The sequence below is a fragment of the Simochromis diagramma genome, unplaced genomic scaffold, assembly GCF_900408965.1.
Source record: "Simochromis diagramma unplaced genomic scaffold, fSimDia1.1 OVJJ01000333.1, whole genome shotgun sequence".
Taxonomy (NCBI): domain Eukaryota; kingdom Metazoa; phylum Chordata; class Actinopteri; order Cichliformes; family Cichlidae; genus Simochromis; species Simochromis diagramma.
Genome location: NW_024386765.1, coordinates 3350007 through 3366733, shown reverse-complemented (window position 1 = coordinate 3366733; position 16727 = coordinate 3350007). Strand labels below are relative to the sequence as shown.

The 16727-nt window shown below is 40.6% G+C and overlaps 1 protein-coding gene across 1 annotated transcript; it reads right to left on the bottom strand.

Annotated features, from left to right (window-relative positions):
• Nucleotides 1-1418: 1418 nt before the first annotated feature.
• Nucleotides 1419-9355, bottom strand: dkk3b (dickkopf WNT signaling pathway inhibitor 3b). Its single transcript, XM_040036190.1, has 7 exons — nucleotides 9055-9355; nucleotides 8327-8452; nucleotides 8088-8168; nucleotides 4662-4754; nucleotides 2842-2986; nucleotides 2404-2554; nucleotides 1419-2308 (listed from the first exon to the last, which is right to left on the bottom strand). Exons 1-7 carry the CDS (start codon nucleotides 9247-9249, stop codon nucleotides 2287-2289), a joined length of 813 nt encoding a protein of 270 aa, XP_039892124.1. The 5' UTR covers nucleotides 9250-9355; the 3' UTR covers nucleotides 1419-2286.
• Nucleotides 9356-16727: the final 7372 nt, after the last annotated feature.

Below are 16727 nucleotides of genomic sequence, written 5' to 3'. Positions count from 1 at the left end.
AACAGTTTAACAATATAATGTAAGGAAACGGGTGAATTAAAAGACTATATTTCCGGATGACTGACATAAATGCACTTTTTTCCTAATTAAAATATTGCCTTATTTAGCGATTTTACTTCATTTTGAATTTATTAAATACAGGACGAAGATAAAAAAAAAAACAAAAAACGGTCCGTGAGTCGTTTGGTACCGCTGTTATTTGGCGTTGGTGTTGTGCGCATGCGCCGCGTCTGCGCATAAACATTGGGTAGAATGTTTTTCCAGGTAGGATGGATTCCCAGAACACCGGCCTGCGATAACTTAAGCTCGGGTGTGAAATTTATGATTTTCCCGTGTGATATGAATAAACATTCTTTGGTTTTGGTACCGGTTTTATTTTGTTATATTTATCCGCGACACCTTAAACGCCGGTCAGTGAAAATACTGTCGGACATAAACAGGTCCGTGGCGGAAAAAAGGTTGGGGATCGCTGTTCTAGTGTTTCTGTAATGAGGTCAGAGGAAAAGTGTGTGTCTGACTGTGAGCACCAGCAGGTGGTGATATTGCTCTACTTACAGATGAAGTGCTCACAAATGGAAAGCGTGACATCTTTCTTTGTAATTGTTTTGCCCATGTTGCACCGTTACAACCGATGTTTTTAGGTGTGCATGCAGAGTCACCGCTCTACAATGTAGGCAAGAGAAAATATAGATATATCTTTTTAAAATTCCCTTTATTTTCTTTGGTCGAGTTTTATATAACAGATGTTTAAGTTGAATATTTTATTAATTTAAAACACACTTTTTCCCTTGAAGAAGTTGAATTAGTACTCCCAGTTTTGCCAGAGTATTTTTAACACATCTTTTCTGCTACGTACGTGACAAATGTCTGCGCTTTTGCCCCCTCTGCTGTATTATATCTTGTCACATTGACAATTTATTACACTATTATATCTTGTTCATACAAATTCATTACAACAGTTGGAATTTTCTAAATCCATAATTTATAGCAACACACCATCAGCCCTTTAATGAAAACAAACTATCAAAAGGACTGACAAATCATGTAAATGTTGATTAAAATGACATTTAATATTTTATGTCATAACCTGATCAACAGCCTGTTGATTATGCGGCTGTAATAACATCTGCTTCATATCCAGGTATTGTGTTGCATGAAGAACATAGATTTATATCCAGATTATGAGCTATATAACTGTTTAAAGTTAACTATAGTTTAATTTGCATTTTTATGCACATTTGTTTGTTTTGCCAGCATTTAGGATAGTCATCATTTTTAATTTTTTACTTTGGGTAATATGAGACGGCCTCCAGCCTGAACTCGATAAGAGATGAGTGGAAGAAATTTTTCTTCAGTCACAGAAAGGAGTTATACTGGATCCCCTTCCCAGCAAAAAACACAAAAACAAACGAAAAAACAAACAAACCAGGATCTATTTTATTTGTTTGCGTGGCTCTCCCCCGGCTTCCTCCCACAGTCCAAAGACATGCAGTTAGTGGGGACAGGTTAACTGGAAAACATAAAATTGCCCATAGGATTGAATGCAGGAGTGAATGTGAGTATGATTGGTCGCCTGCGACAGACTGGTGACCTGACCAGGGTGTACCCTGCCTCTCGCCCTAAGACAGCTGGGATAGGCTCCAGCGCCCCCCAGGACCCTGAAAAGGATAAGTGGATAGATGGATCCAACTTTTTGAATTTGTAAGTGATATTTTTCACCTCTGGTTCTTTTTTTATGTGACCTGCATGAAATAATATGAGTAAGAAAGTCAGGGTGAAGTACGATGTGCATTTTGTAGTCCATCTTCTGGACTTTGTAGTTTCAGCACAGCAGATATCACAAGGTTAAGGAGCCTAGTGTACATGCAGTCAGATTCACCGATTCTCCTCCTTATCAATTCTCCTTCACACATTTTCTTGACATTTAATAGTTTCCACTAAGGTCAATTAAAGGTCATTACAAAAAGAGATACCCACCAAGTTTTTAAATGTTTAAAAGTTCGCCCTCTAGTGTTCACTGCTGACAAACCAAAAATAAGATCAGTAAATAACAGAACGTGCTTTCCTTGGTTCCCAAAGCTGAAAACAAGTCATTTATTGTTGTTGTTGTTTTTAATATATATATAATATACACTGGCAGTAAGGCATAAATAATACAGTGAGTGCAAGTTCAGTCCTGAAGCAACAGCCTGTACTTTCAGCAGCTGTTGATCAGCAGAGGCGTCCGTCTTTGGATCGTTAAGGTCATTTCATCTAACTCTGCTGCACTGTAAATCTCTAGTACTGTTATCCACACACAGATCCACGGCTGCAAGAAAAAAGAAAAATGTGAATTTCAAGCAAAAAACAAATTACACTTGCTCTTTTTTCACTGTAAACGTGTGCTGCTGTGTTTGGTCTCACCCATGAGGCTGGCACTGAAGGTCATCGGCACAGGGGCAGTGGTCACGGGGACCCTCCTGGTCCCAGGCTAGCATGTCCATCAGCAGGTTGGGGTGGCATAGACAGGACTCCCCCTTGCCCGGTTTGGGGTTACATACTGGAAACAAAAGCTCTGATGGAAGCAGCAGTGAAAAAAATACATGAAGTTTAAAATTGCCTTTATTGAATCTTCTAAGTCATTGACTGGTCAGTCCAAATCACAATGTCTCACTTAGACTATCCCCGTTCTGACTTTGTTAGTCTTGGACTATGTTTGATTCCTAAATTCTGTCACCAAGCATTTAGAACTGGTTACAGGTTGAGATAATAACATATTACAGATTGCTTGAAAATAGCAAACAGATCCAATTAGGCACTTTAAGGTAGTCTCTCTGGTGTTCCAACCCAGATGAAACTTACCTGGTTGGAAAGCACAGCAGAGGTGTGGCCTGCAGTCACTCTGACTCTGACAGATGGTTCCCTCTGTTCCACTGGTGGCGTTCACTGTGCACTGGCCCCAAACACACATCTGATCAGAGCAGCACTCCTCATCCTTGATGCAGGGCTATGTGAGGACACACAATCAGATATGTTTAAAAAAAGTATGTCAAGTGCATCCTTTTGGATTCATGTAGATAGCATTACATCACGGCATAGAGGGCACTTTTTTTTTTTTTGCTTAATGCATTTTTATGTCACTTATGTTACTTTTGAACATTTTCAAGTCCAGGGGTGTGTGGAGAGGGGGGCATGGGGTGGTATTTCTATGTTATGCTACATTCCGCTTCTAATCTGCTATTTAGGAGCAAATATTGCACATTGTAGTATACATCATTTATTTCAGAAACGTTGGTACCATTAATTAACCAAGATTATGGATTGTATTATGTAAACAATCTAAATACTTGTTTCTGCCACTTTACAATAGAAAATGTTTTATTCAAAACAAACATTCAACACAAATTATCTTTAAACTCAAGTTCAGTGCTACTTTTTGTCTACTGCACATAACATTAAAACTATGTCCAATATTTTCTATGCTGTATATTTCTAATAAAAAAAACTGCAGAAATTGCAGTTCCTCTATTGGCCACGTGAGGCTTCAAATATATAAGTCCCCATATTGTCACGGTTTGCAAGGGCAGACTGTGTGGAGATGAGAGGTGCAGACACAAGTGCAGACAAGTAGAGGAACAGGTGGAGGTTTAAACTGAAAGTGAGCCTTTCATTGGTGGCTGTAAAAAACACTGTAAAGCATTTAACGGAAGGGGAACTGAAAACACTAACAAAACCTAAACTGGGAGAAGCTAAACAAAAGAACATGAAGAACAAGCAGATGATCCAACGAGGAACAGCGGGAAACATATATACACTCAGAGGGAAAGGAGGAAATGGCAAACAGGTGAGGAACACAGCTGTGACTAATCAGACAAGACCAGACAGGGAGGAAGGAAAACAGAATACACTGACACAGGACACAGACTGTCAAAGTAAAACAGGAAATACACAAACGTAGAGTCAAGGATTATCAAGACGTAGCACAATGGACACAAGGGAGGCACAGTAACACAGTAACAATGCTGTCCAACTTATCAGCATTATAAAGGATGTTTACAGCTTAGAACAGAACTAGCTTCTGTGGACGTTTCTCCTAGATAACAACTGTTTGTTTGTGATTTTTCAATTTTAATTTTTTTCCCTGTATGTATTTTGTTGAGACAAAGTTAGCCATGCTGTCTCTGTGACTGACAGGTTTTAGCCAAGCACTGCTAATCTGAGTGACTGAACTGAACCTCTCAACGGCAGAGCTCCTATCAGTGAGTGAAATTCCAGTATTTTATTAGTCTGTTAGCACTTATCATCCAAACCATTTATGGATGCATCCACTACTCAAACTTTCAAGCATAACTGATAAACTTGTACTCCACTCTTTTTGCCCAAATTCCTTTGTAGCTCAACAAAAACAACATGGAGGCTAAAGCTGAGCTTTCAGACTGATGGGACTGACAGTCCAGAAACCACCAGGTTAAGTTATGGTGATTACTTTTACATGCAGCCAGTCACACTGTACTATAGCTGGAAGGTTGTTCCCTCGAAAGCTGAAAGGCAATACAACGATTAGAGGGGAAGTGTGAATCGTCTTTGGGTTCATCGTGACTAGTGATGCTGTACTTGAAGCAAAGACACTGATTATAGTAGCTCATCGCAACCACAAAAGACAACACTAACTGTCTCCCCACCATGTCTGTTGGGATACAGGGGAGGCATTTGGAGTTCTCAATCTCATACAGGCAGTATTTCAGGTTGCCACAGTCCTCGTCCACCATGCATTCCTGTGGGATGAGAAAAATGAATTACAAATATATGAAGTGATGAAGAACCTAACAGAAGTATTTATATAGTTTTAGATAAGAAATACATGCATCTTGAAAATAATCTCATCTCACAATGGATATCATTATCAAGAAGCACTCAGCCAAACAGAATTCAGTGTAGCTGAGTGCTATTTGCCTGTATCACAATAACAGTCGTACGTTATTCCACTGCACCCCCACATAATGACTTCCCGGTATCTGCTGGGTCCATCTCCATGGAAACTGCATTAAGGACAACATCAGTGGCATCTGAATGCAACAGAAGGGCTGGGTCTCTAGAGTATCCCCTCCTTCTGTCCTCTACACTTGATTTGCACTCCAGCATGTTGAAGGTAAAGAAATTATCTTCAAATATGTGCCCTTTCCAGGATGACTCACAGAAAGAAACGGTGCTTAAAAGAAAACACAATTTTTTTTAATGCCTGAAACAATCTGGGCTTTTAAGACCAAGCTGGAAATATTATAAACTTGTTGTTAAATGATGCTAACTGTGAGTTTGTTGCAGGAACACCGTGTACACCATGCAACAAAGAGACAAATATTGTGCATGCTGAAAAATGCGCTTTTAAGGGTGGATTTTCCAGCAGAGGAAGTCAGCAAGTCTTTATGCTAATGAGATATTTGAGATTTAGTTTGACTTGTTTCCAGTGGTGAGAGGAAACAGTGCATGCCAAAAACAATCCCAGCCACATGGGTGGATTTCTCTGATTTATCTTTGAAAGTGTGGCCTGTGAAAGTTGAATACAGGAAGCAAACAAAGAACATCTTTAAACCAGACCTCCTTTCCCCACTGTAAATTTAGATATCAGTTTTCTTGCCCGAAAGCGTTATTACTGTCTGCGTTTCTACCTCATCAATACAGGAAAACAGGTCAAATGAAGCTAAACGGTTAGATATTAATCACACATTACAGAGTCCTGGTTTTATTTGTGAGAAATGGATGACTTTTAAAGTTCCTCTATCATCCTTTTTTGGGGGTTTCTTCTTTATATTTTTCTGAGGAAATGTAACATGACAAAGTTGCAAAGCTTGGAAATCAACTGTTATTTTTTGCAGGTCGGGGAGTCAAGTTCAGCAGATTTCAGATGCCAGCTCTCATCAGCTGGCGGCTTAGCAGATTCTATTCTGCTCATCCTATTAGCAAGTCTTATAGGAGCGTGCTATTTTGCTGCAAGCTGCTTTGTCACCCACCACCACCCCATATTGTTCAGCCTGTTTGCGCTATTTTTGACTTGAACCATGTCGGTTGTCTGCTTTGTTCCGTGGGCAATCCTTGCTTGCCTGCAGTGTTGACCTTTCTCTCCCTGCATTTGTGTACATTTGTGTGTTTCCCAGAGCCATGGCTACACAACTGTTATCACTGGTTCCCTGGATTGTGCACTTGTCCCATACACCATGGTGCCAGCTCTTCCGCCTACACTCTACAGATTGTTTATAATATAATTCAGACTCTTTAGTGTTAATTTTTTTGTGTTTTCAAGTTAACACCTTAGAATTGTGCTGTGCTCCAGATTTCCTCCTTGTGTGCCAGGAATTCCACACAGTATTTTATTGTTTTGCTCTCTAGTCTGCTTGTTTGTTTTCACCACTCTCCTACAATGTCTCTCCTCTCTGGCTTTGCCTCTGAAAATTCCACTGCACATTATGAATTGGTGAATAAACCTTGTCAACTGCTTTTCTTGTGTCCCGTCCTGCTTCGGTTAAATCATAACAGTAGGAGGATCTTGCTGCTGTTCCCCCTCCTCTTAGGCTTTCTACGTATGATTTTCAAATGGCGGGGAGGTCCCAGAAATGCCACCAAATATAAATGTCTGAAAATGGAGAAACAATCCTAGGTTTGTCTGAAGTGCTCCTGGCAGAAGCTCAGTTATTCTCTCACACAGCTTAATACAATTTGTCTTCTCATTACTTATCTATCTTACAAGTTGACACAAAGGCACGGTTTCTGCCTAGTAGCTCTTTCAGCACACTCACAAGCAAAGAGTGAGCGCATGCCCTGCAGTTTTATTGGCAACTAACATTTTCTAAGAATGCTGCACTGCTACTTAACGAGTTAGGTAGAGAACTCATGCCAACGCAGTGTCTTAGCTGGGCTAGGTAACCCATCAGAAAATTCAGCAGCTGAAATGGAGGTATGCAGAATCAGGGTAAAAAGAGCACAGACCAGAGTTATGAAACCACAAAGGAGCAAAATACGGGACATTTAATGCAACAGCTGAAATGTAGTAGTCACAGTTGTCTGCAACGCTTTGTAGCAACAATAAGGCATTTGACTGACAATTGTTATGGACAGCAGTGCTGTAGGAAATTATCTAGACCCTCTATTCACTTAAATCACATTACTCGCAGACTGCCTCCACTCATCCAAAAAGCATCCACATTTTAACCAAATGTTTCCACATTTTAGCTTACATGTGCTTTTTTTCAACTCCCCATGCGCTGACTAATTTTTTTTTTCTGAAGCAGCAACAGTGCCATGCGATTAACTGACTCTACTGTGACTTAACAAGTAAGGTTAAAGACATATGGCGTTAGTTGTTTAATTTGTTTGCTTGTTTTTTTTAGTATTTTCTTTACAAAAGTACAGCTTTTTGGCTTACAATCTTCCTTGCTTCCTTAGCACTTTTTCCTCTATTAACATAACCACCATCTGTACAGCTGCCAGGAAAGAAAAAGATCAAAACCACCACCATAAAGTAAAGAGCAGGCAGCAAGCAGCAGCAGCAACCTCAATCCAAGCTGGCCTCCGCTTGGTGAAAACTATGAAAAGTATATGGTAGGTTTCTTTGCTGGATGAGATCATTCTTTTTTTTGAAAAAACGTATTAATACAATGGTCCCATGGTTTCAAAAACCTCTCCTTCTCTCTGTCTCGTCTTACAAATGTGGAATATTTCCCAAACTGAAGGAAAATGCATCTGAAATCAAGCACTCTAAAAGCTGATAAATATTTAAAATAATACTGACAGATTCTCATTGGAATGTAATAAAAAAGAGGCTTGAGCTTTTATCTATTTCCAAAAGGCAGCCTGTAAACTTCCCATCGCTTTGAAAAGAGGTCTGAAACTAAGTGAGTTGGATTTTGTGTTTCTCCAAAATATTTCCAGAATCCCAACTTGATACAAGCCAAAATGTTAAACTATTAATCTCAGTACAAAATACTGACTCACATAAAAATAGCAGCTTCATGGCAGCATCGGGAAAATGTGGACACAGAAGAAAAAGACAAAACCTTGTTTAAAACTTGGTTTAGGTTTAGGTCTGGATCAAGGACAAGAGGTAAAAGACTCACATGATTCATGTTGTTCCACTGGCTGGAGATCTCCATATGAACATGGGACAAATGAGTCTCCCCAGTGTTGTTGTTAGTGTCCTATAAAAACAGTAAGGGGGTGAAATACTGTATCAGACTTGGGGAAGAAAAACAACTTTTCTTTTCTTACCAATTAATCCTAAACCCACTCAGACACTGTAGACTATGAAGTGAATGGCTTGTGTGTGAAAGTTACACGGTAATGAGTGAATCCCTACCTTGTCAGTTCTGTCTAGCACTTTAACTGCTTTGTCTCCGTTCTTTATCACCATCGTAGTCTCATTGTGGTAGTTAGGACCCAGCTCCAGTGAGCCTGAAGAGGATTTTGCACTCTCTGTAGTGATCTGTTGGAAGGAAAATTAGGGTAAATCTTAAGTAAAGAGCAGCATATGTTATACTGTACATCTGTCGTTCATATTTTGGAAAATATGGATCCTTAAGGGGGCTATAAGAATGGATAGTTTGCATTCTCTGCTTGATGCAAAAGGGAAACCTCCCAGTAGCCCAGAAATGATTAAAACCAGACGCTCACTGACATCAGGAAATGTATCGGACCTGCTGAAATTCAATTCTTGGGAAGGAAAATAACAAACACAAGGTACTGAAGGCTGTCTAGAAAAAGCTGTTTGTATGAAGTTCTTGCAGGAGCTCTTCCGTATTGCCTTTTCTTTTATTGAACTGAGTGTCTGGCCGGGAAATCTCTATTTTAAGCAAATACTATCATGATGAGTGACGGTGGTACTCAGCACGGCGTGGGTCAGATTTAAAGCAGACACGGAAACTATGTGTCTGCTAAAAGTAACTGAGCATTAAAATAATTTGAAACACTTTTTTTATTCCCCTGCTTTCTAATAAAACTGTCGCGTATTTACTTTAATATGGACACATTGGATTTCTCTGCCAGTCAGCACTGGCTTTATATGAATGGATAAAATATGACGCCAACCTGGTCCACTGCCTCCTCCAGTATGTGCTGAGTGTCCTCCATCAACTCCTCTACCTCTCGGAACATATCGGTCAAGCTGACCGGCCCCCGCTCCAGGCTCTCCCGCGGGAACAAGGTCCCACTCCTCGCCGTGCCGACGGCTGCCCACAGAAAGCACAAACCCCGGAACACCGACAGCTGCGCGATGCCGGACATCTTTCCTTCTCTTCCACCTAGTCTGTCTACCGAGCAGCACACGGGTGTGACGCACGCAGGGCACACAGCTGGACACAGCTGGATCCGTTTTATTTGGAAAGTATGAGGAGCGCAGCAGCAGCGGTGATGAGGGGGAGGCGGAGGAGGGGAGGAAGGTGGGGAGGGGGGGGGGGGGGTATTAGCAGGATCAGGTTTAATGGGGTGGAAAAAGTTCACGCTGCATTTCGTGATTTAAACGTCAAACACAGGCGAGTGGCCTTTATAAAGACATAAATGTGAACCGGACTGTAAAACAAACAGAAGTAAAGGCTGACAGACGAATGCCAGATGTGATCTGCAGAGGCAAGTTCCCACGTAGGCCTGCGCTTAATCACCGGTCACTTCAGTGGAGCTGACAGCAAGAAATACACATCATGTCAGACAGCTTTACTGAAGGTCTGCCCGTTCTTTTGAAAATCTAGACAAAGTTTGGACTCTTTTGCACAATCCTACAGAAAAAAGATTTGATTTTAGTTATATTTATGTGATGAAGAGCAACTCGATGTTTCATTACTGATACTGTGTAGCATGGATACTTAGTCTCCTCAGTTTATGAGGCTTAATTTGAGGTTTTTCGTTCATTTCTGAATGTTGGTTCTGGTTTGATCTTATTACCCTGATGATGAGTTTTAGTATTATAATTTTGGGTTAATGTCTTTATTGTTATTATTGTTATTATTATTATTATTATTATTATTATTATTATTATTAGTAGTAGTAGTAGTAGTAGTATTAATAATATAATAGTAGTATAATATTATATTACATTATTATAGTAGTATAATAATATAATAGAGTAGTAGTAGTAGAGGTCGGCTCTCCAGTGCCTCACTCCGTCTGGTTTTAGTCCCTTTGTGTTCTTTTGTCTGTAACTTTTTATGTCTTTTATTATGTTTTGGTTATTTCCTGTTTTATGTTGAAGGTTAGTTTTACTTCCGGTCTCTTTCTTCCTATGTTTCCTTGACCGTTATCGTCTGCTGTCAGGTGATTCCTCCCGTGTCCTGTTGTCTAATCAGTCCTGTTTGTGTATATAGTCTTGTGTTACTCCTGCATGTCTAAGTCTCTTGTTTGTGGGTTTTAGATTTTACCTGTTGGACTGTGTATTTTAAGAAACGCTTACCTTTTCTTAAAATATCCCTCGCTGTTCTCCTATACGTTTCACATATTCAGATGGTTATGGCATCTTTTAGTTACATTTGTTTCAGTCTTGCCTTGCATTTTTGAAAGTTACTACTCCCTGGTATGTATCTTGTATGAGTCCCTGCTTCTACTGTGTTTCCTCCTGCTGGAGTCTTTGTTCTTACTGCTTTTAGATCAGTCTGTATTCTGGGTTACCTACCTTAGCCACCTGAGCTGATTGCACCCACTCAAAATGATGCTTGGGGTTCCCCCAGAGAAGCAAGTTTCACAACTTGGCAACCATCTTGGATCAACTCCAGGTGTCTGAGAGCTTTATTTTTTGTCCAGAGGTTAAATATTTGGTGATTTTGCCCCCAAAATGAGATTTAAAAGAACAACTTCCTGGTCAGATTATTCTTTTGCACATTACACATGAGGTTTCACAACTTTACATGTCCTGAAACAACTGTGAACCTCAGTACATTGTGCACATATGTCAGTACAATAATGTGACTGTCTGATTGTACAGGGTGTATTAAAAAAGCATCATCCGATTTCAAAGTGCTTTGATTCCACAGCCGTTCACCAATAAGACCAAACACGTTCTGTTGGAAGGAGTACTGTTTGTGAGTTTCACATGGTACCGGTAGGTAGCATAACAACAGCTGCGGCTACAGTGACTCCAATCTTACTTGCAGAAATATGAAACAAGTTTGAATATAGTACAGACATATGCTGTGTGGTCTGTTTCTATGTGTTAGCTCTGCGACAGACTGGCAACCTATCCAGGGTGCATCCTGCCTCTTGCTCTCCGACAGCCAGTATAGGCTCCAGCCCCCCCAACTACCCCGAATTGGAGAAGTGGAAGAGAATGGATGGACATACTGTGTATCCAGAGGGGTACGGCATACATCACGTGTGAACACTGTAAGTTTTTTGTATGTAAAAATATAGTCAAGTATTTTAAAGTTTACTGCAAGCTTCACTCTTTCATAAAGTTCTTTGTATGCTACGACTTCTGTTTTCTCTGGGGCAAGAGCTAAGCTAGAGCCAATAAAAACAGAAACAGGTGGCTGGAAATATTGTCTGATACTGTCCCCTGGTGACAGTTCATAGCTACAACATGAAGTCATGGCTCAGTAACACTGCGTAGAAATAGAAAGCTTCATCTTAACTCTATACACTACAGCATAGCCTAAGCAATAATGAGCAGAACTAAGTTCAGCGTATTGGTGCAGCCCTCCACAACAGTCCTACAGGGAGTGCAGAATTATTAGGCAAATGAGTATTTTGTCCACATCATCCTCTTCATGCATGTTGTCTTACTCCAAGCTGTATAGGCTCGAAAGCCTACTACCAATTAAGCATATTAGGTGATGTGCATCTCTGTAATGAGAAGGGGTGTGGTCTAATGACATCAACACCCTATATCAGGTGTGCATAATTATTAGGCAACGTCCTTTCCTTTGGCAAAATGGGTCAAAAGAAGGACTTGACAGGCTCAGAAAAGTCAAAAATAGTGAGATATCTTGCAGAGGGATGCAGCAGTCTCAAAATTGCAAAGCTTCTGAAGAGTGATCATCGAACAATCAAGCGTTTCATTCAAAATAGTCAACAGGGTCGCAAGAAGCGTGTGGAAAAACCAAGGCTCAAAATAACTGCCCATGAACTGAGAAAAGTCAAGCGTGCAGCTGCCAAGATGCCACTTGCCACCAGTTTGGCCATATTTCAGAGCTGCAACATCACTGGAGTGCCCAAAAGCACAAGGTGTGCAATACTCAGAGACATGGCCAAGGTAAGAAAGGCTGAAAGACGACCACCACTGAACAAGACACACAAGCTGAAACGTCAAGACTGGGCCAAGAAATATCTCAAGACTGGTTTTTCTAAGGTTTTATGGACTGATGAAATGAGAGTGAGTCTTGATGGGCCAGATGGATGGGCCCGTGGCTGGATTGGTAAAGGGCAGAGAGCTCCAGTCGACTCAGACGCCAGCAAGGTGGAGGTGGAGTACTGGTTTGGGCTGGTATCATCAAAGATGAGCTTGTGGGGCCTTTTCGGGTTGAGGATGGAGTCAAGCTCAACTCCCAGTCCTACTGCCAGTTTCTGGAAGACACCTTCTTCAAGCAGTGGTACAGGAAGAAGTCTGCATCCTTCAAGAAAAACATGATTTTCATGCAGGACAATGCTCCATCACACGCGTCCAAGTACTCCACAGCGTGGCTGGCAAGAAAGGGTATAAAAGAAGAAAAACTAATGACATGGCCACCTTGTTCACCTGATCTGAACCCCATTGAGAACCTGTGGTCCATCATCAAATGTGAGATTTACAAGGAGGGAAAACAGTACACCTCTCTGAACAGTGTCTGGGAGGCTGTGGTTGCTGCTGCACGCAATGTTGATGGTGAACAGATCAAAACACTGACAGAATCCATGGATGGCAGGCTTTTGAGTGTCCTTGCAAAGAAAGGTGGCTATAATGGTCGCTGATTTGTTTTTGTTTTGTTTTTGAATGTCAGAAATGTATATTTGTGAATGTGGAGATGTTATATTGGTTTCACTGGTAAACATAAATAATTGAAATGGGTATATATTTGTTTTTTGTTAAGTTGCCTAATAATTATGCACAGTAATAGTCACCTGCACACACAGATATCCCCCTAAAATAGCTAAAACTAAAAACAAACTAAAAACTACTTCCAAAAACATTCAGCTTTGATATTAATGAGTTTTCTGGGTTCATTGAGAACATGGTTGTTGTTCAATAATAAAATTATTCCTCAAAAATACAACTTGCCTAATAATTCTGCACTCCCTGTAGTTTCTCATGTGGCCCCTTTGGAGAATGAATTGCCCACCCATGGAAGCCTCAGCCTAGCATACACTTTCTCAGAAATGTAGCTTCATGCTACAGGGACACGTACCTCAGCAGATCTGATAGGTCTGTTTGGCAGCAATATACTGTGTTGGCACAGTAATACAGTTAACAATAAGATAATATCTCTATGAAACTAAAGTAATTGAGCTAAGAGTCGGTGCCACGGAAAGCCTGTGTATAGCTCAATTCTGAAGTCATCGCTTCATCCTAGTTCTTAACTTCCAGTAAAAGTAACTGTTGTTCAAGATTTATTAGCTACAATTCCAAGGGGGAATCACCATTTGATCCAAAAGTAATTAAGTGTATGAAGTCAGTAATTTAAAAAGATCTGAACATGATTTTCAAGCACATCTTGAACCCTGTCCCCTCATACATGAAACTGGCTCTATGGTTACAGATTTTTGTCATAACAGAGAGAGAGAGTAAAAACTGCTACATATGATACTAAAGATATACCTGCTTTGATCCAATTGTTGTCCCGCCCTCTAACTTTAGCTCATCTACATGGGTTGCAAATTCAAATATAAAGCACTGTGTAATTGTATTCAAAAGAGAGATACCAGTGTAACACAAAAGAACAGAGAAACACCTGTTTTGTGCAATGACAGTGGCATAAAAATGGATTAGCAGCATCACCATGCCGAAATGTGAATACAACAACAGTGTGTGTTTGATATACACGTTCAGATATGTAAATAAGCGTGACGTATACATATTGTTTAGTGATATCAAACAAGTAAATGGTTATATGTTTGTTAAAATAATCAGGGGTTTTAGGCCTGTTAGTTTTATTGCACATGCATGCATTTATGCAATATGTTTTGTATATGTTTACACTATAACACTATGTAATACAAAGAAAATCCAAATATTTAAGTTTAAAAAATCCCAAAAAATCACAAGTACCTTAATACTTTGTGACCTTTTCTCATCTATCTATGTACTTTTCATTGAGCAGCACTCAGTTATTTGCGCGTCGGAATCAAGTCCAAATGTAGCCGTGAACACTAGAGGGCGAAATGTTGCCTGCTTTGTGTTTGGCAGCACATAGCACTCTTTCACACACATGCACCCACCAAACCACCCACACTGGGAAAATGTTAAGGAAGAGGCTGATCCCCACATGATCATACCGTGGACTGATGCTGATTTTTTTCTTTCTTTGATTTCCACATTAAGAGCCCGTGTTTTTCCACAAATAAATGTGATATCTCCAAACCTCTCCACACACACACACCAGACTCCCATATGTTCTACTTAGATTTTGATTCTTTCATGAATATGGATATTGAAGATGTAAGCCTTTCTGTAAACTCTTGGCTTATATTGTGTAAAGTATGGAAAAAAATTTCAGATCCTTCTCTTTCGTTAGGACTGCTCATGCCCTGCTCTTGCATCTGGAGCCTGTTGTCTGTGATTCTGTACATTTAGCTTCTAATTTTTGTACTATAAGTATACAAGGTTTATCTTTAATAATGTAGTCTATGAGTAATATTGGAGCTGGAACACTACTCTTTCAGTATTCATCCAGAATGAAACAAGTCTCTGTTAAACTAGTTTGTCCACCCAGCTAAACAAAAGCACAGTCTCTTGCTTCTGATGATCTACTATTATGTCCTTGTTAACTTAACATGGGGCCATTTTGTATTATTTCAGCGTAAGAGTGCTAGTTTAGCTCTGGGTTTCAGTAGATACAACTAAGCTAACCTGTTTTCTCTGCAGCGTGCAGGCAGAATAGGGAAGAATGAGCGTACAGTGGGGTAAAAAAGTATTTAGTCAGCCACCGATTGTGCAAGTTCCCCCACTTAAAATGATGACAGAGGTCAGTAATTTGCACCAGAGGTACACTTCAACTGTGAGAGACAGAATGTGAAAAAAAAATCCATGAATGCACATGGTAGGATTTGTAAAGAATTTATTCGTAAATTAGGGTGGAAAATAAGTATTTGGTCACCTCAAACAAGGAAAATCTCTGGCTCTCACAGACCTGTAACGTCTTCTGTAAGAAGCTTTTCTGTCCCCCACTCGTTACCTGTATGAATGGCACCTGTTTGAACTCATCATCTGCATAAAAGACACCTGTCCACAGCCTCAAACAGTCAGACTCCAAACTCCGCCATGGCCAAGACCAAAGAGCTTTCGAAGAACACCAGGAAAAGTATTGTAGACCTGCACCAGACTGGGAAGAGTGAATCTACAATAGGCAAGCAGCTTGGTGTGAAAAAATCAACTGTGGGAGCAATCATCAGAAAATGGAAGACATACAAGACCACTGATAATCTCCCTCGATCTGGGGCTCCACGCAAGATCTCATCCCGTGGGGTCAAAATGATCATGAGAACGGTGAGCAAAGATCCCAGAACCACACGGGGGGACCTGGTGAATGACCTGCAGAGAGCTGGGACCAAAGTAACAAAGGTCACCATCAGTAACACACTACAACGGCAGGGAATCAAATCCCGCAGTGCCAGACGTGTTCCGCTGCTGAAGCCAGTGCATGTCCAGGCCCGTCTGAAGTTTGCCAGAGAGCACATGGATGATACAGCAGAGGATTGGGAGAATGTCATGTGGTCAGATGAAACCAAAGTAGAACTTTTTGGTATAAACTCAACTCGTCATGTTTGGAGGAAGAAGAATACTGAGTTGCATCCCAAGAACACCATACCTACTGTGAAGCATGGGGGTGGAAACATCATGCTATGGGGCTGTTTTTCTGCCAAGGGGACAGGACGACTGATCCGTGTTAAGGACAGAATGAATGGGGCCATGTATCGTGAGATTTTGAGCCAAAACCTCCTTCCATCAGTGAGAACTTTGAAGATGAAACGAGGCTGGGTCTTCCAACATGACAATGATCCAAAACACACCGCCCGGGCAACAAAGGAGTGGCTCCGTAAGAAGCATTTGAAAGTCCTGGAGTGGCCTAGCCAGTCTCCAGACCTCAACCCCATAGAAAATCTGTGGCGGGAGTTGAAAGTCCGTGTTGCTCGGCGACAGCCCCAAAACATCACTGCTCTCGAGAAGATCTGCATGGAGGAATGGGCCAAAATACCAGCTACTGTGTGTGCAAACCTGGTAAAGACCTATAGTAAACGTTTGACCTCTGTTATTGCCAACAAAGGTTATGTTACAAAGTATTGAGTTGTATTTTTGTTATTGACCAAATACTTATTTTCCACCCTGATTTACGAATAAATTCTTTACAAATCCTACCATGTGAATTCATGGATTTTTTTTTTTTTTTTCACATTCTGTCTCTCACAGTTGAAGTGTACCTCTGGTGAAAATTACTGACCTCTGTCATCATTTTAGGTGGGGGCACTTGCACAATCGGTGGCTGACTAAATACTTTTTTGCCCCACTGTAGCTTTTGGACGTCCCCCAGGAAACTTTGACCTTCAAACACTTCATTTCCTGAATTCTGATGATTTTTGTTTTCCTT